Source organism: Stegostoma tigrinum, chromosome 5, assembly GCF_030684315.1.
Source record: "Stegostoma tigrinum isolate sSteTig4 chromosome 5, sSteTig4.hap1, whole genome shotgun sequence".
Classification (NCBI taxonomy): domain Eukaryota; kingdom Metazoa; phylum Chordata; class Chondrichthyes; order Orectolobiformes; family Stegostomatidae; genus Stegostoma; species Stegostoma tigrinum.
This window is the reverse complement of record NC_081358.1, coordinates 86,291,944-86,314,592: the sequence shown is the minus strand read 5'-3', so window position 1 is coordinate 86,314,592 and position 22,649 is coordinate 86,291,944. Positions and strand designations below refer to the sequence as shown.

General features: G+C 41.2%; 1 protein-coding gene across 3 annotated transcripts in view; it reads left to right on the top strand.

The window, feature by feature from the left end:
- LOC125451905 (cyclic nucleotide-gated cation channel beta-3-like) overlaps positions 1-20,362 on the top strand; it is a 132,246-nt gene extending 111,884 nt beyond the window's left edge. For all 3 annotated transcript variants that reach the window (XM_048529640.2, XM_048529641.2, XM_048529639.2), the window contains 3 exons: positions 7,746-7,892; positions 15,970-16,147; positions 19,717-20,362. In XM_048529640.2, coding sequence (XP_048385597.1) covers positions 7,746-7,892; positions 15,970-16,147; positions 19,717-19,770 — 379 coding nt within the window. In that variant the 3' untranslated portion in view covers positions 19,771-20,362. The remainder of the gene's footprint in view (positions 1-7,745; positions 7,893-15,969; positions 16,148-19,716) is intronic.
- The last annotated feature ends 2,287 nt before the right edge of the window (positions 20,363-22,649 follow it).

Sequence of the window (22,649 nt, the reverse complement as noted above, 5' to 3'; positions counted from 1 at the left end):
TCTTGATAACATTGGAATGAAATAAATTGCTGAAGTGTTGATCTATAATGTTTGGAATCCTAGGAGAAGCTTGAGAATGAGATGAGAAAAAAGTACCAAGGCCATTCGCTTTTGCTATTCAAGGAGAAATTGTTTCATTATATCTATCCTATTAGAGCCCTTAATCTTTTTAAGTACCATTTCAATTATACTTCGACATTCTCAATTCAAGCTACGCAACTATCCTCATAATGGAACCTGTTAAGCTCAGGTATTAGTTTGGTGGATCAGCTTTGTACCTTTCCAATTTCCAATGTGGATTTAGATCTGTTCACACAGCAACTTTTCAATAGTGCCTAACAGACTACACCAATTCTGACAGACGGCATTGCATACCCTTCCTTACATGACCTGTGAAGTATTCTTCAATAAGGATATCCACACAGGGCAGACTGGCTGTGACTTTGTTGCTGGGAGATCGATGTAATTCTGCAAAGTGTAGGATTCACATTCTGCCATGAAAAAGCATTCCAATTCACTGCTATGCTATATTTGGGCTGTATTTCTTTCCTTTTGAAGGCTACTATTGAATCTGTATCCACCACCTTATCAGGTAGCGCATTCCAAATCCTAACCATTCATTACAATATAAAATTCCTCATGCCCACATTGATTCCTGTGACAATCACTTTTAATCAGTGCTCCACTATAAAGGGCTCCAGATATAGTTGGGTGTGCCCATTAGAATTAAGGATTTTTTTTAGGCAATTCCTACAGAGTCTACAGTGCTGGTATCCAAAATAGTTCAACAAGTGACTTTTGAAAGCCCATTTCCAGAATATCAACTGCTTTATCCTCATCCACTATTTCTGTTAGCTCATCAAAAAGCTCAACCAAGTTTGTTAAGCACCTTTTGCCATTAATCACTTAATCCTTTCTGTCTGTATTCGTTTATCCTTGCCAGGTAGCTGATAATCCTCCAGCGATTACTAGGTTGAATTTTATCGGGATCTTCTCACCCCAACATGATCTAGCCCACAGTCCTAAGGGCAGTTTTGCAGCGATTTAATGCTATTATGATTAAGACAAGACCCCCGTATCTGTTTCGGTACTAAATCCCACCTTAGGATACAGCCGACCAATAGGACAGCTGGCATCTCCATACTCCCAATAGTTCTAAACAGACACAGTGACCTCTTCTGGAACCACCATGATGCTGTGGTGAGTCCAGGGTTTGGATTTGGGGGAGCCAAGTTCAAAAGGTCAAGGAGGAAAGGTTAAAAGGGGCATGACATAATAGGTGGTGCCTTCAAAGGCATGAGGACCCCATATACAATTCCAAACAGTGGGGAGCAGATGTGTAGACAGGAAGTCTCCCTTACCTTCAAACCAACTTTTCCTGCTTTCTTGAAATTCTTTGCCTTGCTTGTGCTGGGAGGAACATTGCTACAGGTATTACGTACACTTCAGAGGCTTGTTTGTGAAATCTGCACCTTGGAGGTCTGATGTAACAGGTGTCTATGGGTGCCAGTACACTGTAGTACTTTGGATTGCTGGATCTTATAATGACACAGTCACAGGAAAAGTGGTTTAATAGCATTGAGTTGTCCAAGATGCTAATCACTGAAAACTAGTTCTGCTGGGTGGAACAAGATAATGGAAATGTTTTAAGGATATCTTTTAAGCATCCCTGATGGGGCCAAACATTTCCATTGACTCGCTGGTGTCTCTTATTCATTTATTGGATGTGGGGGTCACTGGCTAGGCCAGCATTTGGCGTTCATCCCTAATTGCCCAACGGGCACTTAAGAGTCAACCTCATTGCCACGTTCTGGAGTCACATGTAGGCTAGCCCAGGTAAGGATGGCAGATTTCCTTCCTTGAGCAACACCAGTGAACCTGATAAGTTTTTACAAAAACCAACAATGGTCTCATAATTATCATTGATTCCAGATTTTTATTGAATTCAAATTCTGCCATCTGCCACAGTGGTATTCAAGTTCAGGTCTCCTAGAATATTACCTTAGTCAATGGATTAATAATTAGCAATAATACCAGTATTCCATTTTACCACCCCATCTCCTGGCTTGTGATTGACCAAAATGAAAAGCGAGGGCCAAAGGGCCTGTTCCTGTGCTGCATTGTTCTTTGAAAAGACTTATAATGCCTGGCACCAAACACATTGAAAGACTTCATCAGAAATGTATTTGGAGGCTTGATGAAGGTATCAGAGGGAGTGCACCAACCTCCAAAAACCTATCTAGCCAACCATTCAAGCACTATCTGCCCCACATGTGACAGTCAGCAGTTTGCAATTCAGAATTATCAGCCACCTCAGAACCCACTGAACTGGGCTGAAAGCAAATCATTCTTGATTGCAGAGAATTGCCTAAGAAGCCAATAAGAGCCAAGTTAAGAACCAATACTAGCAGGGCCTGCTACTAGTAGACACCCATCTACACAGGGGCAGCAGAGATGTAGATTGCAGGAGGCTATCCAAGCACAGATTGTCTACGGAAAGACTATAAGCTTTTTCCATACTAGTATTGACCTTATACCAGGTAACCTAGGACAATGGAAGTCTACAGAAACAAGACCTGCTCCCAAAATTTCTGATAACCAAAATTTACCAGTGGCTATCAAATGCACCACGATCCTCAACTTCCTTGTTTCTGGATCATCCTAGGATTCCACCAGACTTATTTCTAGGCCCAATAGGCTGTCCACAGTTAGTTGAAGAAGGTACAAAAATAGAAATTGCTGTTAAAAACTCAACAGTTCTGGCAGCATCTATAGAGAGAAAGCAGAGTTAACATATTCAGCCCACTGATACTTCTTCACCTGAGAAAGGTACTTTCTTTGTCAGGGCCATCAATTATGTCAAATTCTTTTTGTGATGATGCCACTCTAAATGGGTCCCACATGAGCTTGTGGCTCAGTCTGTTCCTATAGATCCAAAGCTACAATGACTGTTGACTTCCCAGGCCTCACCCTACAGAAGACAATACATTGTTCTTTCTGCCTCAGCTCCACATTACACAATTCCCTCCAAAAATGAGCACTGACCCTTCAGTTCCATGTCATTACAAATCCAATTACACAAACTGCAGGAGTTATTTGGCAGGTTAAGCAAGTGATGTTATGCTTGTTCAGAGCATTAGCCACACGCACCTGAAATGGGCTCAGTTCTGCAATGCACCCAGAATTTCTCCTTTTTGGGTTTGTCTAAGCTATCAATAGCTCTGTTACTTTCTCTAAAGTAACTACATCAATCAGTTATTATTTAGAATCTTAAAGGCAATCTCACCTAATCAGAGTCAAAATGTTAATTTTGGATAGAGTCTTGTAGGAACCTGATGAATGTGGGTTATGGCAAGGTGTGGCAGAGTCAGGTGACAAGTGCAGAGAGGTCGAAATCAATGTCAAGATCATCTCACACCAACTTTGATGCTTTTCACAAGTGGTGTGGCAAGATTCTCTAGTGGCACGATATCAATTGACAGAGGCTTGTTAATGCCTCGTTAATGCTCAACTTGCCTCATTTACATTCACCTTCCTGTTTTGTCAAACTGACCAGATGTTGAGAAAATCTGACACAGAAACCAGTGTGTGTTCCTGGGGAGCCTAGCTTCCTGGTTGCTCTGAGCAACCTCTATCTTGCACATCGGGTTTAGCAACTGCTTAGAGCATAATCCATAGGAATCAGTCAAATGTACCTGTTGTGTATGAACATGTGGCATCTGCTAACTCAAAATAACAATCATGGCACCTCCCCCCCAATATTCGTGCAAGCTGGTCGTGAGGTACAAATATCCATGGCAGGATGTAGCAGCAAACTTTCACTGAGAAAGCTGCAAAAAGCATAGTCTACATGCATGAGCAGGGATCAGGCTCAGGGGCTGGACCAGGCTGTATCTCAGCGCTCCTTCTTTGCTCTCTTAATGCTCACTCGTTTTATGCCTCCCTACTTTCTCAAGTCATCTTTGCCTTGCCATGACATGCCTGTCAACACAGAATCCCTACAGTGTGGAAACAGGCCCTTCAGCCCATCAAGTCCATAATGACCCTCGGAGCATCCCATCCAGGCCACTCCCCCTGTATAACCCACCTAATCTACACATCCCTGAACACTACAGACAATCCACTGCCAATCCACCTAGCCTGTACGTCTTTGGACTGTGGGAGGAAACCGGAGCTCCCAGAGGAAACCCAACACAGACACAGGGAAAATGTGCAAACTTGACACAGACGGTCACCCGAGAGTGGAATTGGCTCTTCAGCGGGAGCCAAAGGCTGGCAGTGCTGCCGTTCTAAAGGGCTGTTTAGCACAAATATACAGAAAAGCTACATCTTGTTGTGTGGCACACCAAGATGGCACAACAGCAGCCTTCACAAGAAACATACTGCACATTCGTTCAACTAAACGGATGGCAATGAGAAGGGGAGATTACTGACTGTGGCCAACATTGAGGGCTCCACACAGGCAGTATGAAGGACCAGGCAATGGTAGGTGCTGATGCGTCTATCCTGATCTGCATTGCCATTAGAAAATGACTGGAATAGTGGGGCCGGTTTCAGCTTGAGGGCTGAAAGTGCAGGATGCCACTACGTTGTAGCTACTAAAACATGAAGCAATCATTTTCAAAGCACAGCTATATTGGATTTAGATTCGTTGCATCACCAACTTTGTACACTTTCTGTTTCAGTGTGTTTAAGGGTCAGATGTTAATTGGTTGGTGCTTGCAAATTGAAACTGGATATTCAATAATGTTGCAGTTATCAGCAATTATGGCATAAAAGGCCAGTGCAAATCAAGGATTGCATGTGAACCACACAGATACAACCCACTTCTGTCTGTAAATGCCATCATTATGTATGCTGAATGCAGTGTCAGGTTCAGCCAATGATCTGGGTGTAGGTTTGGAGGGTGGTGTTGTACTGCAGACAGCCATTTCTCACTGCCATCTGGTGGACACACTCAGCCAGTGCGGCACCTACAGCCAGATACCGCATGAGCTGAGGTGGAATCTGAGTGCAGAAATCCCTGGTTGTCCATGTTTAGCACCATGTTTAGACAAAATGCAGCTAGGTGAGGGTAGCAATTACTGAGGTGAGTTTGCTAAAATAGGATAAGCTTGCTTCATCAGCTCCTGTCCCTCTTTTAAAAAAAACTTGACAAAATCAGACTTAACCAGAAACCTGTAAGATTCAGCCTCAAAATGTGTTTCTTTCTACAGAGATGCTGCCAGACCTGTTAAGTTTCTCCCGCACTTAGTTATGTCTCTAAATTGCCAGCAGGCCCAATATTTTGCTTTTATTTTTACCCTTTCCTGAACTTGGGCCCCGTTTAAGAATTGAATGTTTTAGTCACCTTCTCCTTTGAAAATACAAACAAGGAACAACAGTAGGCTACTCGCACTTTTGTACATGCTCTGCTATTCAGTAAGATTATGCTTGATCTGGTTTTAATCTCTACATTCCTGGATATGCCCAGTAATATTTCATCCCCTTGGTGATCAAATTTAAACTCCAATCTCCTTGATGATCTTGTACATTAGCATCTTTTCAACACTTCACTGGTAATGATTGTTCATGTGGATTAGTTATTTGACCATTCACAAATGTATATTCTAGTGGTGAAAGATTGACTCAAGTTGCAGACACAATTGGTTGCTACCCACCTTTACAAAACATCAGTTGTGGGTTATTTCGGTGTGACTACATTTGCTCTGCTGCTTTGCTCCATTACATTTGATTAACTTGACAAAATAAACAACTTATTTTGCAATGCTAATGTATTGGTAGTCAATGTAGCATGAAGTTGGAACTGAACAAGAATATAAGAAACAGTAACAGAAGTAAACCATTCAGCCCCTAAAGCCTGCATGCTATTCAACAATATCATGGCTGATCTGCCTAAGGTCTCGACTCCATCTTTGTGCTCGCTTAACAGAGCCATCAACTTCCTGATATTTCAGAAATATATTCACCTCCTCTTTCAGTGATCTAGTATTCATAACTGTCTGGAGTAAACAATTCCAGACTCTGTGAGAGAACAAATTCCTTTGCATCTCAGTTTTAAATGAGTATCATCTTATTCCATAGCTGTCTCTTAGTTTGAGATTCCCGTACTAATGGAAACATCTTAATTATAGTGACCTTGTCAAGTCCCTGCAGACTTTTATATTTTACAATTCAATCACCCCTCACTCGACTCTAATGAATGAAAACCTAACTTGTTAACCTTTCTTCATCAGTCAACCCTAACATTCCAGGGATCAGCTTCCAAAAGTAATCTGTACTCTTTCTTAAATACAGGGATCAAAACTGTACACAGTATTCCTCACCAAAACCCTGTAAAATTTTACCAAGGGCTCTGTATTTTTAAATTCCATTCTCTAGCAATAAAGGCTAAAATTCTATTTTCCTTCTTAATTACTTGTTGCATGTGTGTGCCAATGTGTTGTGTTTCATGCATAAGAACATCAGATCCTTTTGTACTGCATCTTTTTTGGAATCTTGCTCCATTTATAAATAGTCTGATTTTGGATTCCTCCTACCAAAATGAAAATAAAGTGGGAAACCATTATATTATCCCCTTACAGATTTCTCATAGTGTGCTCTCCCACCTATTTTTGTATCATCAGCAAATTTGGATACACTACAATCTGTCTCCTCGTCCTCAAAGTCTTTAATAGAGAGAGTAATAATTTGAGGATCGAGGTCGAAACTCGTGGCACTCCACTCGTTATGTATTTCCACCCCAAAAAGGGATGATTAATTCTAATTCTCTGTTCTTCTATGTGTTAACCAATGCTCAATCTATTGTAATAGATTGCAGCCAATATAGTGAGCCTGTATCTTGTGCAATAACTTTTTATGTTGCACCTTACCTAATGCCTTCTGGAAATCCAAATACACTAGGTCTGCCAGTTCCTCTTTGTCAGCTCTGCTTTCCTAAAGAACTCGAGTAAATTTGTCTAACATGATTTTTCTTTCACATAATGATGTGGACACTTTGCTACATGCCCTGCTTTTTCTTCCTTAATATCAGACTCCAGCATTTTCCCAATGATAGGCATTGTACTAAGTGGCTATTGTTTACTATTTCCTGCCTCCCTCTGTTCCTGAGCAGGGACATCATATTAGCAAATTTTCAATCCATTGAAACCCTTGCAGAATCCAGTGATATCTGGACTATTCCAACCAGTGTCTCTACAAGTTCTACCTAAACCTCCTTTAAAACCTTTAAATGCAGATCATCAGGCCCTGGTGACTTGTCTGCCCATTATTCTCTTCGTTTGTCAAATACTTGTCCCTTATTTTAAAGACTATTACAAGGTCTTTACTTCCATTATTAACTCACTTATCTGGTATATTTGGGATGGTTGTAGTGTCATCCACCATGAACAAAATATTGTTTTAAATTATCTGCCATTTCCCTCTTCCCCATTATCAATTCCCCAGCTACACCATCCAAAGGTTCCATACTTACTTTATTTATTCTCTCTCTTCTATAATATCCATAGAGGTGCGTGCTATCTGTTTTTGTACTTCTTGCCAAATTACTTTCATTACCTTGTTATTAGCTGCCGCTGGTTCCTAAAGAATTCTCGATCCTTTAGCCTTTCATTAGTTTTTGCTGCTTTGTCAGCTTTAGCTCTTTTCATAGGATGCTCTCCTCGACCACCTTGACCACGATGGGTGGTACATCTTCCTCATCAAGTCCTTCTTTTTGACAAGAGCATATTATCTTATTATTGCAGTCTGCTAGCAGGAGTTGGAGGGAATCGACGCACTGCTAATGTGATTGCAAGTGGATTTACAAACTTATTTATTTTGGACAAGAAGACTCTGAATGAAATTCTGGTGAATTATCCAGATTCACAGAAGGTTCTTAAAAGAAAGGCTAGGTAAGTAAAGAAAATTTTAAACAGTAAGAATGTTTTATAGTGATATTACTGAATAAACAAGGCATCACCTGCACACCCTTCTCTAAGGATGACACTATTCTCCTGATTATTAGGATGTATGTAAAGAGATCCCTTCACAGTCACAGCTCACTTTTCCACTCCCCTCTTTTATTTAGACAGAGCATTAAATACACATTTTTAAATCAAAAACACAGGAAATAATCAATTTCATCTAGTTTACGGGTATTTCACAAGCCACTTTTCAGGTAACACAGATATTAGAAGTTGCATATAGCCTTCTGGCACATTAACATTTAATTGTTAAGCATGATTTAAGGTGGAGAAGAGACAGCTTTGCTTTGTGACACACGGCCATACATTTTCAGTCACTCTTCGACACAGAGGTGGTTCCAGAGTGCTAGAGAAATGCAAACATTATGCCCTTGTTCAAAATAGGACTGAAGAATAATTTCAGCAATTATCCCAGTTTAATTTAGGTGATGGGACAAAATCTACACACAATCATTCAGGATAGATTTAATAATCACATGGACAAATGGGGGTAAGTTAAGAAGAGCCAGCACAGATTCATTGAGGGAAAATTGTGTTTAAATAATTTGCAAGAGCTTTTTAGAAGAGTAATCTATAGGGCTAATAAGAATAACACAGTTATGTTGTATGGACTTCCAAAGGTGTTTAATACAGTGTCACACTACAGAACTGTGAGCCAACTGGAAGTATTGTTTTCCTTGATATGTATTATTATCTGGACTTTGGCCTAGAGGACATTTTCAAAAGTTTACAGATAATGAAAAACCTTGAAGCTTTTTAAAATGTGAGGAAGTCTGTGTAGAACTTCAAAAGGTTCAGAGCAGACAAGTGTTAGGTTATACATTCTGGTAAAATGAGAGACTGCATGGAATAAATACAAATTCTGTAAAGGATATACAAGAGCAGAGGAGTGTGGGTGTATACATGTGCAAAAGTCATCAAAGCTGACAGGACAGGTGACAAGAGCAATTAATAAAGTATACAGTATCCTGTACTTTCTCAATAGCGCTATAGATTACAGAAATAAGGAGCAAATGCTGAATTTGTATAAGACATTGGTTAGACTTTAGTTGGATAGTTGTGGACATTCATAAGTACAACACTTCAGAGAGGATGGGAAGTCTTCAGAGTGACTTCAGAAGAGGTTTACAAGAATGGTTCTAAGAATGACAAACTTTAGTTATGCAGATAGATTGGAGGAGTTGGGACTACTTTCCTTGGATGAAGACTAAGAGGAGATTTGATTGGAGTGTTCAAAATCATGAGGGATCTAGACAGAGTAGACACAAAGGAACTGTGTTCACTCGTAAAAAGATTTAAAAATAAGAGCGAGTGGCTAGGGTCTGGAATGCAGTGCCTGGAAGTGTTAGAGCTAGGTTCAATCGAAGCATTTTAGAGGATGTGAGATGATTACTTAATTGGTAGTAGTGTGCTGAGTTACAGGAAAAACATAGGAGAAGGGAACTAAATCATAATGTTCAACGAGCTGGTTCAGACATATTGAGCTAAATGGCCTTCTGCATCATAATTCTGTGATTCTGTTATAAGGTAGCTATCTTTGAGGCCACTATCTGTCATAATAATCATGCCACCATCCAAAAGTTTATCTGCCATTATTTCTCCACATCTTTGGTAACTTCTTATTCATCATTTACATGTAACCTTTTCACGCCATATGAATCTGGTTCCATACGTACGTCCCATTCTTCCACCCAAGATTCTTACACTATTATCAAATAGACACTCCTACTGCAGATTGTATGAGTTAAAATTCTTTCTGTTCAATGCCAGCAAAATAAATGTCAAGCTTTTCAGTTCCAGCACCACTATGTTTGACACATCAATTTGCCCAGATGCCTTATTGGGTTAAATTGAGGGGTTTTAATCTTCTACAATCCTTTTCATGCCAAGCTTCACTTCACATTCTTCCTCGTTTGTTACATTTCCCACTAACACCTTAATATCTGCCTCACTGCTGCAGGAATTATAATGAAATTTTCATTGTATATTTTGTTCAATAAGGAAACAGTGTGCTAAATCTAGTTCTACGGAGTGCAGTGCAACAAGGAGGTTGTGTAAGGAAACCTTTAGGAAACGGGAACTTACTGAGAAAAAGATGATAAAGGCATTCAACTGGAATAAAGCTAAACTCAAAGAAATAATAAGACAATTAGTCCACGTAAACAAAAAATATAGATTAAAGACCAAAAAAGTTAAATTATCAAATAAGAAAGAATACATACAATGGGAAAGTTTAAATAGCATACTGTCAGAAATAAATAGAGTTCTGAGATCTGTAAAGTAATAAAAAAGGGTTTTATAAAGAGGTACAAAACAAAGCTGGAGCTGATAATGCATTACAAAAACAGAGTGTAAACAAGATAGCAGATCAAAAATTGTGCAGAGAGTAAAGAAAACTAAGTAGCAAACAGAAATGTACACCTCCCACACAAGTGCATTTGGAGTCAGGGCGCATTAGTTAAAGTTTGTGGTAAACCAACCACCTCCCTGATCCAGCGCCCCATATTAAAGAGGGTAGGTGAAGCACTAGGCTAGCTTAAACCCATTCTGGCCCTTAAGTTGACAATTAGGTGCCACTTCGGGGCTTCGTTCTCCCTCTGGTGACATTTTGCAATCTTTGGGGGAAAGAAAGTAAGTAGCCAATCACTTTGCCTGCACAGGTAGCTGCCCGGCAGGAGGTAGGTAACCTCCTTTTAGGACGTAATTACCCCTCTATCCCCTTTGTCTCTTCCTTCTGGCCTCAAACTCGAAATTGATTACTTGCCCCCACAGCAGCACCCCCCCCCACCCCACCCCACCTCCATGAGGATCACTAGTCCAAAATCTGAGACTTATGTGAAGTCAAGGATCAGGAATCTTCACTTTCCTGTGGGAACTAATTGTAGTCCGATGCATAGTCCCTGACACTAGAAAGCTCTCCATAAAAAAGACTTTGTATCACTGAGATGCAGAGTTCCAGCTCAGCAATAATTAAGGCTCCCTCAGTGTAATAGCACTGCAGATTTCACATCGGGGGGGGCGGAGGGGGGTTGCTGATTAACCTGTCTCCCAGTAAAATACACCCCAAAAGATTTTCAAAACATTTGCAAGTCAAAGAACAGTTACAGAAATGGTAAGGTTGAATAAAAAATGACATTTATATGGAGAATGAATAGTGGATTGTGCAAGTGTATTTCCGGGCATTATAAAATATTAGCAGGCAGAGCGTGAGGAGAGCAGGGAAGATGGGCAGTGAGACTTTTCACCAGGCTCTTGCTGAAAGTACCTTTCTGTCACCCACCTGTTGGCACCTTGCCATCTACCTCTGGGCCTTCTCTCTAAGTTTAATGATGGCGAGCAGGGGAAAGGGGATAAGCCAGAGCTGTTTGCAATGCCTTCTCCTAAACCTGAGATCACGGGTAAGATCCGAACATGAATTGGTTGCTAAGGTAGCCATGGGAAGAGAACCTGGTATTGGACATTTATATTTAATTTCTGTCTACAAAATAAGCAATGGTTTAATCCAGAGCTTCTAATAGGCAGTTTCAGAAGCATTTGCCCCTTTTTCTCTTTCATTCATGGTTGTGGGCATCACTTGCTAAGCCAAAAATCATTGCCCATCCCTAAATGCTCTAGGAGAAGGTGGGAGTGAGCTGCCTTCCTGAATCGTTACAGTCCATAACTTGTAGCAAAACTCAGGGTAATGTCTGGAAGGGCATTCCACAATTTTGATTCACAACAGTGAAGAAATGGCAGCGAGACTGTTACAGGAGCCTGAGTTAAGTGAGCTACGGTGAGATGTGTGGCATAATCAGTTGAGGAGCCTGGCGCAGTCCATCATGATGTCAAGGTCACCTCAGTCCACCTGTACGCTTCTCATAAGTGGCCTGGCAAGATCCCATGAGGCAATGGCAAACTGCCAGTTCACAGATTACAATAATGTAAAGTAATTATGTAATGAAATGTAATGTAAAATACTGATCGTTAAACACGTTGTTAACAGCCAAACTCACCTCTTTAATGTTCAGATTCCTAACTTGCCAAAAAAAATTTGACATCAGGACGCTTGACCAGATCGAGTATCAGGCAGATTCAACTCACTGTTTCCTCCTTCTGACCTCCATGTTTGACACTGGGCACCAACATCTCAGGTCACATTGTATGACCGCTGGCAATGGACAACCCATGTCCACGGACACTGGCATCTGATATGTGCCAGCCTCTAAGAACTCGCATGGCACATCTCCAATCCATATAGAGGAAATTTCTGCATTTCAATGTTGCACTGGCAATACCATGATAATGCTGCAGCAAGGACACTGTGCACTCAGGGACACACATCCAGCTGGTCATGGGCTGGGCAAGGTTGCACCTCAGAGCTCTTTACTTGTTCTCATTGTGCTCACTCATTTCAAGCCTACTTCGATGCTCAGAGCATACCTTATCTTACCTTTTGGTGCTTTGCCTCTTCAGCCAAAGATACCAGGGCAAGATAACAGGCCACCTTGCAGCTTGAAGCTGGGTTCATCCCAGCAGTGGTGGGCTGAAAATCTTAGGTTGCTCTTAATTGAAAAGGATCTGAATACAAGCAAAGTACTGCAACTGCTGGAAATCTGAAACAAACACAGAGAATTCTGGAGAAACTGAGCAAATCTAGTAGCATGATTAATAAAATGTGAGGCTGGATGAACACAGCAGGCCAAGCAGCATCTCAGGAGCACAAAAGCTGACGTTTCGGGCCTAGACCCTTCATCAGAGAGGGGGATGGGGGGAGGGAACCGGAATAAATAGGGAGAGAGGGGGAGGCGGACCGAAGATGGAGAGTAAAGAAGATAGGTGGAGAAGGTGTGGGTGGGGAGGTAGGGAGGGGATAGGTCAGTCCAGGGAAGACGGACAGGTCAAGGAGGTGGGATGAGGTTAGTAGGTAGCTGGGGGTGCGGCTTGGGGTGGGAGGAAGGGATGGGTGAGAGGAAGAACCGGTTAGGGAGGCAGAGACAGGTTGGACTGGTTTTGGGATGCAGTGGGTGGGGGGGAAGAGCTGGGCTGGTTGTGTGGTGCAGTGGGGGGAGGGGATGAACTGGGCTGGTTTAGGGATGCAGTGGGGGAAGGGGAGATTTTGAAACTGGTGAAGTCCACATTGATACCATATGGCTGCAGGGTTCCCAGGCGGAATATGAGTTGCTGTTCCTGCAACCTTCGGGTGGCATCATTGTGGCAGTGCAGGAGGCCCAGCCTTCCCAATTTGGTCCCAACCGTGACCACCTCTACACCCAGCTCAGTTCGCAACAAACAACTGCACCTCCCAGTCGCAAACCATTTCCACTCCCCCTCCCATTCTCTTGATGACATGTCCATCATGGGCCTCCTGCACTGTCACAATGATGCCACCCGAAGGTTGCAGGAACAGCAACTCATATTCCGCCTGGGAACCCTGCAGCCATATGGTATCAATGTGGACTTCACCAGTTTCAAAATCTCCCCTTCCCCCACTGCATCCCTAAACCAGCCCAGTTCATCCCCTCCCCCCACTGCACCACACAACCAGCCCAGCTCTTCCCCCCCACCCACTGCATCCCAAAACCAGTCCAACCTGTCTCTGCCTCCCTAACCGGTTCTTCCTCTCACCCATCCCTTCCTCCCACCCCAAGCCGCACCCCCAGCTACCTACTAACCTCATCCCACCTCCTTGACCTGTCCGTCTTCCCTGGACTGACCTATCCCCTCCCTACCTCCCCACCCACACCTTCTCCACCTATCTTCTTTACTCTCCATCTTCGGTCCGCCTCCCCCTCTCTCCCTATTTATTCCAGTTCCCTCCCCCCATCCCCCTCTCTGATGAAGGGTCTAGGCCCGAAACGTCAGCTTTTGTGCTCCTGAGATGCTGCTTGGCCTGCTGTGTTCATCCAGCCTCACATTTTATTAATCTTGGAATCTCCAGCATCTGCAGTTCCCATTACCCCAAATCTAGTAGCATGAATCTTTTAAGTTCTCCCAGAGTTCACAATACTTCCAAATTTTTGTCATCTGCAAATTTTGAAATGTGCCCCCGACACCCAAGATCATTGAGATGAAGGTCCTCATTCCCTTATTTAATCTGTCAGAATTCCCAAGGCCTGTGAATTCCCCCGTGTGTTAAAATTAATGCTGATTTTATATTAGCACAGAATCTACTTAAAATAAGATATTTTGATGGTGAGCAGGGGAAAGGAGACAAGCCAGAACTGTTTGCAATGCCTTCTCCTATACCTGAGATCACAGGTAAGACCTGAACATGATAGGTCGCTGTCTGCCTACACCAGTTAAAGCTTTAAGTAGGCACTTTTGAAAGGGATCAGCATTGAGATTTGTGAATTTTAAAGTTTTTAGTATAAGTGTACAAATCTATGACCCTAAGACCTGCCAAACAACCACAAAACATTGTTATCAATGAAGTTTTAAATAATGTTCCCAATGTTCAAAGTGTAACCTGTCAAGTTTATTAAGATCTATCCCTATGATTGTTGACAACAGCCTCCCACTGATTTAGACTGAGTGAAAAGTTGGGAACATTTTTGAATGCATTTCTTAATATTTGCACATGGTATACTTTACATTATTATAATTAATCAATAATTATTTTGTAATTTATTACGTTGACCCTGTCTGTAACGTTACCATCAAAATCCATGTAAAGTCACAGGAGTTTGACATAAATGCTGTTTCATACAGATGATTATTACAAAATATATCAGTAGGACTATACAAGTATTTTATATGGGTCCTTTATTGGTAAATATTTTATCATGACTGTGTATTAAAGAGTATTTTATAAGCTGACCTCAGCAGTAAATATGTTATAATGATAAATTAAAAAGAATAATGAAGGGTTAACATATTTTATAAGGATTTCAAATAGCTCTGTTTCATCACAAATGAACTTCCATTGAACATACTGATGCTTCCATCACTGAGTTTCCATAGTAACAAACTGACCCACTCTCCTGTACAAATCATCTGTGATATTGAATGCTATCTTAAGCAAACCAGAAGCTTGGAGATTATCACTGACAGGTTCTTCCACATATGTAGTCAGTCTGGGCTTGACCTCAGGTCAATTGGTTTATTCTCCACAAGAATTATCTTGCACATGTTTTGCTACTCTATATTCATCTGAGCCAGATTCTGAAGCTTAGAATCAGAATTCTGCAAATTTGAAATTGCTGTAATTATCCAGTAATAATTTGCATCTCATGCTGTCTCTACTTGATCTGTAGGCCAATTTTGTATATTTTAATGAGTTTTAAAAGGAATCACCAGAAACTGTGTAACTGGAGTTGAGACCAGTTTTGTACCTCAAATATGTAATATGTATTTAAGTGGCAGTATAACAAAAGCTATAATAACCAGATCAAATTTAGATGCTTTTTTTAGCGACAATAACAAAATTAAGGGCCCAATTCCTCCTTTTGTCAATTATTCACTCACACATTGTAAAGATGAGTTGATGTAAATGAATTGAATGTTGAAAATATTACAAAGTATAGTGCTCAATTGACATAGTATTAAGTAGTCCAACAATTGACTACTCAACAAAGAAGTCAGACACATGACTTAAGAAACATCAATAGAAGACAAACGCTGTACATAAAAAATGGTATTTGTCACCCGTGCAGAATGACAATGGATAACGGTATTTTAGAAAATAAGATTTTTCAGTGTTTTAAATTCTAATTCTTGCTGGGTTGTGAATTTATTGTGTTTGGTGAATAGATGCAGGGAATTACAGATTGTATAAGCCATTGCGCTCCAGATTGATAGTGGAATGTAAGTAACCTTCAAATTCCAGATAGGTCATAATGACTAATTCACAATAAGTTTTAAAATAGCCTACTTCAATATTCAATGAGCACATTATAGTAAAATATTTGAATTTATCGGAATCTTATGGATGTGATGATAAGCTCCCACTGTAAATATAGACAATTACCCTTTACAGGATTGAAATGTTACATGTTTTCTAAACGTCATAAATCATTTTGTTTTTCAGAAAATTATTTCCTGTTGAAAAAGACAAGAAGGGTCAAGACAAAAATGATGCTGCTAAAGGGTCAATATTCCTAATAGATCCCAAGCAAAATACACCAAAATTGTTTAATGTACTGAAGCTTGCAGTAAAAAAGAAAGGATTGACTCTACTTACCAGGTTCTTGAAAACTGAAAGGAAGGTAATATGACTCCTTTGTGGCTAACTTTTATTTGATTATTAATTTATCAATCAAATTTTATAAAGGTAAAAATAATAACAGATCCTTAAGATGTGCATGACATTATTATGCAAATAAACTATGTCAGATAACTTATTTTTGATTATCCAATCAAAAATGAATTAAAGTTCTGAATATGATTGTTGAAATAAATATACATTTAGATCAATTGTTCTTTAATATGAGGCAAATTCATTGTGTTTAAATATTTAACATTAATGCACTGTAATTTTTTTTCACTTTTGATTTAATTTGTAGTATTGATATGTTGGTACAAGTCATAGTGAATGTATCTTTTTGGGGCAATGACCAATTACTGGCAATACCCATCATATGTCACAATCTCTGTAGAGATGAGTAATTTTTTTAAGATTTTGAATTTGCAGTTTCAATGTAAATGAATCACACTACAAGATTTTAGGTTTAAAGGCCTTTATTGTGACAAGCACAGTAAAACACCATTATCTAATCATTGACAAGACAAACAGAAATTGCCAGAAAATGTCAGCAGGTCTGGCAGTATATGTGAGGAGAAATCAGAGTTGATGTTTTGGGTCCAGTGACCTTCCTCAGAATTGGGCACTCTGATTTCTCTTCATGGATGCTGCCAGACCTGCTGAGCTTTTCTAGCAACTTCTGTTTTTGTTCCTGATTTACAGCATCTGCAATTTTTTAGGGTTTACTCAGTATTTAACTCACTGCCCCCTCTCTTCTATGCACGCGCCTCTCTCGGACAGGATTTCAGTTCCAATCGCTTTTCCCGTCTACCGACATTAATTTCATTGTCACCTCTGGTGTTTGACTAAGTATTTGCTAAAACACGTTTCCACAGCCATATCATATTCCAAAGCATCTGTCTCTGGCTCAAACTCCATTCCAATGGATTCCAACTGAATTTTCATCCCTCATGCTTTACATCCACCCAAGATCACAGGTATCTCCATGATGTTTAACATTCCACAGACAGCTACTCTCCCCACATCCCGAGATCCATACTCAGTGCCATGCAGTGCCACATGCACACTCTCAACCTTTCTCTCCAACAACATCACCACGCTGGCTCAGGGCTGCACCACTCTGCAGTTCCACTTCATCCCCCGGCTCATTTGTCGTGCTAAGAAGAAACTTTTTCTTTCCCTTTCAAGCAGCAAGGCCCACAAGATGCAACAACTCGGATACCCATGGCCCTCTAGAATCTTCCTCCCCTCCCCTTCCCTCTGACTCCATCCTCTTCCCCAACCCCGCCTCCTGCCCATTCCTCCTAACCTTCTGCTTTCTGATACTGCACATCTATACTCAGCTAAAGGTCCCTCTGCATCCCCACCTTAATGAATTTCAGACACAACATGATGACAAACTCTTCTTCCGTTGTCTTAGGTTCCGTGCCCATTTCTTTGGACTGGAGTCCTCCCCCGTCCCACAGTCCTTATCCCAGCTCTAACACTCCTTCCACCTAGACCCCTCCCTCTGGCCTTTTACCTGCATTTGACCTGTTCATTGAGAATGGTCAACATGACATTGGCCATCTCAAGTTCTCTGACCCCCTTTCCCAATCCAACCTGCCTCCCTCTGAACTGACTGCAATCAGATCCAACCCTGACATTGTTATCAAGCCTGCTGATAATAGTGGTGCTGTTGTAGCCTGCCATACTGACCTCTATATTGCAGAGGCTGAGCACTTCCTCCCAGCTCCCCCGAACTATGACCCCACCATTGCACATCAGGCCATAGTATCAACTACACTCACTGACCCCATTTTATCTGGTGATCTCCACCCTCCCCCACAACTGCCTCCAAGCTGATTTTCCTCAGGCTAGAGACAAAAAACCTGCAGATGTTGCAATCCAAGGTAGGCAAGCAGGAGGCTAGAGGAACACAGCAATCCAGTCTGCATTGTGGCTAGCTACCTAGCTTGCTGTGTTCTTCCAGCCTCCTGTTTGCCTGGTAGTCCTTCTGCCCTGCATAGCTCACTTCTACCTCCTTCCAAAAATCCACAAACAGGACTGTCCGGGCAGACCCACTGTTTCAGCCTGCTCCTGCCCCACAGAACTCATCTCTTCCTACCCTGACTCACTTTTCTCCTCTGGTCCAGGTCCATACCCGCATATATCTATGATTCCTTTACGCCAGCTTCAGAATTTCCCATCCTGAGAAAGGGTCACCAGACTTGAAACATTAACTCTGATTTCTCTTCACAGATGCTGCCAGGCCTGCTGAACTTTTCCAGCAACTTCCGTTTTTGTTTCTGATTTACAGCATCTGCAGTTCTTTCGATTTTATTATTCAACGATTAGTCAACTAACTTAAACGACAGACAAGGAATTCCCCATTTAGTTTAGAACACAGCGGAAAGTCCTCTGCCGTAATTATATTACACACTCTTCCTTGATTAAACATTTTCCTGTTTAGGAACCAGCCCAATGCTAACCTCAGCTCCTGATGGCTTGCTTCATTTTTCCTTTCCTTGATGGAATTGTCAATCCCAGAATGCTCTTCCACTGTGAGTATTGTACCTGACCTTTCTCCATCCAGTCTAAGCTCGATGAATCTTCCAGTCTCCTTTAAATCCTCCTAAATACAATCTATTCAATCTGAACACAAGTTCAAAATAATGCTTTATCTGGTGGTCTGCAACATCAGCATTTTCCCTGTTCTCTGCAAGACATTCTGTCTCTGTCTTCCTGCTCTCTTTCTCAGATTCTTCACTTATGTCTGCGAGTCTCAGCAATACCTTTGAAAACCCATGATTTGATGCTACTATAGATTTCAATTGATTTTACACTTCTCAAGATGTATCTTCAAGGTAAATCACATAGGATTTGTATCCAGGTCAAAATATTAATACGCCATCTTCTAAACCTCTAACTCCATTCTATTTTGGAATTAAACAGACACTTTGAAGCATAACTATTTATAATTTTTTATTTATAACTATTTTCTGCATATAAACTGACATTCTCCCAGCCACCATCAGGCGTGAGGAAAGGTCACCGGACCCAAAACATTAACTCTGTTTTCTCCTCCATAGATGCTGCCAGACCTGCTGAGCTTTTCCAGCAACTTTGTTATTGCCCCACTAACATCTTAAACACTTGAAGACCAATAGTCTACCCATAGTCAGCACAGCTACTCTTCCCACAGTCTGTAGCTGTTAAATGTTAACACCTTCTTACCATAAGTACAGCCTTAGAGCATCCATAGCATGTCACAAAGAATTAATTGCCTCAGAGGCTTCAACTTTTCTTGAGTCTCAATTAACAGGATATTCATTTGTTCACAGTTTTGAAACAGTTTTCTCTCCCTAACAGTCTCTCTCTACCCCATTGCAGCTTCCTTTTCCCCACTTTGCAGCCCTCTCATTCCAGCCATACTAGCTTAAGTCTTCTTCATGCTTGCTTCCAAAAGACTCGCCCATGAATGAGCTCACTATCTTTCATTATTAAAACGCTACAATGTTAGACAATTAAAAGTAACTGCAATTGATTCAAATTCGTAAAAAGCTATCATTTTTTATATTTTGCTTTCAACAGAACAGCAAAACAGTTTCCGAGCTCCATCCGCTACAGCCACAAAAGGAAAACTAGAAATGTATCATTTACATTTGGAGCTGGCATTTTCGGGCCAAACAGAGAACATGGACAGCCCATTTCAGCAAGTTCCAATGTAAGCAGCCACTGTATAACAGTCCAATACATCAAGACAAATAATTCATAAATCCCTAGTCATTCCAGTGACTTCTTTCCCCAGAATAACTGAAAGGAACTTTATGTTGAAGTCGAATCAAGTAAGTTAAATAAATAATTTTTGACCTTTGAGAAATCCACAAGACTTGGGAATTTTCCTATTTCTGTTTATTTAGGTTTTTTTTATTGGCTAGATCTGAGTTAGTCACTTCCACATTTTTACTATTAAAGCAGATATAAGGATGATACCACATTCCCAGAAGGGAGCTAAGCTAGTAGGAATTCTGTCAGATGTTGGCTTACAAACTGGGGTCCCAACTGTCTAATTAACACTGACACAAATGCAACAATGGACCACAAATCATCTCTGTATATTCTTGCTAAAATTCAAGCTATTGCCATGGTATCAATTCAGTGAATGTCATCTGTTTTTATTCTTTAATAATACACATATTGAAATTGTACCATGGAGAAACTGTGTCTCACACATCTGCCGAACTAAAAATTAAAAATATCCATAAATCAGCCATTTTCACAAGCTGCTCTGCATGATTACTATGCATCCCTCAATTTGAGGATGACACCACCTCAGCGTCATGAGTTTCTGCCTTGGCACTTCACATGAATGTATAGGGTTATGCATAACCCATAGATCTTAGGGTACATGGGCTAGGATGTACCACAATACAGTGGATCTTGAATGTTGGACTTGATTCCTTCGTTTTCATTCTTGGCCATCGTTCTACCTCATCATTCAGGCTCTTGCATCCAAACCATGACTTTGCTTGATGATCAAATTTGTCACAGTTTTGACTAATTTTTAGCAAACTTCTGCTGCATTTCACAGAGCTTCTGAATGATTTTGTAGCATTTTCTTCATCCACTCATAGAATTGTAGCCATTGAGAGTAGGCAGAATAGAGACTGGTTGGGAGAAGCTTTTCAGCTATGTATCCAGTCCATTGCAATTGTTTCTGCCGAGGTATGGCCTGAATGCTCTTAGAGCTCATTTCAACAAGGACACTGGGGTTCATTTGATGTTGTTACTCATTTCCTTCCTCTCGGTGGTAGATAGCCCTAGGCTGGTCCCTTCCAAATCCAATGCCTGCATATGGCTGAGGGAGAGAAAGTACGTAACAGAGTACCAGGTTGCAGGAGATACATGTAGCAGACAGAAGAAGAGGGAAATGAGAGAATGCATGTGAGAGGAAAGGGGGGAGTGTAAGTCACTCAGATAGCAAGAACTGCAGATGCTGGAGCTTGAGTCAACACGTGGAGCTGGAGCAACACAGCAGGTCAGGCAGCATCAGAGGAGCAGGAGAGTCAATTGTTCGGGTTGGGACCTTTCATCAGGATTGGGGATGGGGAAGGGAGCTGGGAAATAAATAGAGGGGAAGGGTGGGGCAGCAGTGTGGAAAATCGTGAAATAGCTGTGAAAATATGGCAAGAATAAGACAGATTCCGAAAACTGAGAAACAAATTTCTGATTTTTTACCTTCCATTTCAAATGCCAAGTTGTTGCAGCAACAACAGCAAAATGCCAAGTTGCTGGTTGTTGAACCTTACTTCCATGCATTTATATCTCAATCATAGCTAAACTCCTCTCATTTTTATGCACCTCTGCATTCTCCCCTCTCTCCCTGAGACACCGGACATGCCAATTACTGACATGAACATCAGAACATTATCTGATTGCAGCAACTCACCAATTATTTCTTTAGGTTTTCATCCAACTCTGCCTTCACCACAACATCGCTGCATGATCCAAGAACACTCTCCTCTTCTGGACTTCATTAAGTGGGCTTTACCAAATTAGCAGTTTCACCACATCATCACTGTTAGTTTTCAGATTAACTCACATGCCGCTTCAGTCCTTCAGGACTTTGCAGCTCAGATATGCTTTGAATGTTTTTGCTTGGCTACTTTGTGTGCAGAGACACCATGCATCTCATACCTCTACACAAGATTTACCTTACAGCTGGCAGCTTGCTGTCTTAGTGCTCACTCACATTGTACTGATTAGGTGACTGGATGGTTTGTATTGCTCTTTAGCACAAAGGAAAAGGCAGGCAGCTTGCCACTGTTAAGAGAACTGAACAGTCAAGGATGCAGAAATGTTACTGTATGGTGACCTGTTAATTCAATGTCACATATACAGCAAGTGCCAATAGCTTACACAGAAAACGTGCTGAATGTGCTTCAATCAAACGGCCGGGTCTGAAAGTCAAAGGGGACTATAATCATTCAGGGGTCACTGCTAGACTCAGTCAACGGGCTTGACCAATCTCATTGTGGGGGTTGATCACTGTCAGTCCTGAAAGTCACATGCAACCAGTTGAGGGATTACAGTTAGATCATCAAGAATGCTAAATCAGCTTCTCACACACTGACTCTCTCCCACATTCTGAAATCCCCCCATGCAAACATGTGGAGGCATCAGTCCAAGGGATGTGCCATTCTCAGTGGGGGCTGTCCTGCTAAATTAGTCCAGGGCTGTGTCAGAGTCAATCCTGGAGATTTGGGCATTAAAAATAGTGAAGATTTATCAGGACGCAGTCCATAGTGTCCTGAAGAAAATGCAAAGCTCAAGTTTGGAGATGAGACTGGGTCACCGAATGCTGATAAATGTGAAAGGGGACATTTCCATGGAGAGGTATGGGACTCCATATAGCATAGGAGAGGGTAGTAAACTGAGGGAGATGTGTATCTCACAGCTCAGAATAACTCTGGTCTCGGTACGAGGAGAGAGTATGGCTAACAAGGCATGGAAACTCACAAAGC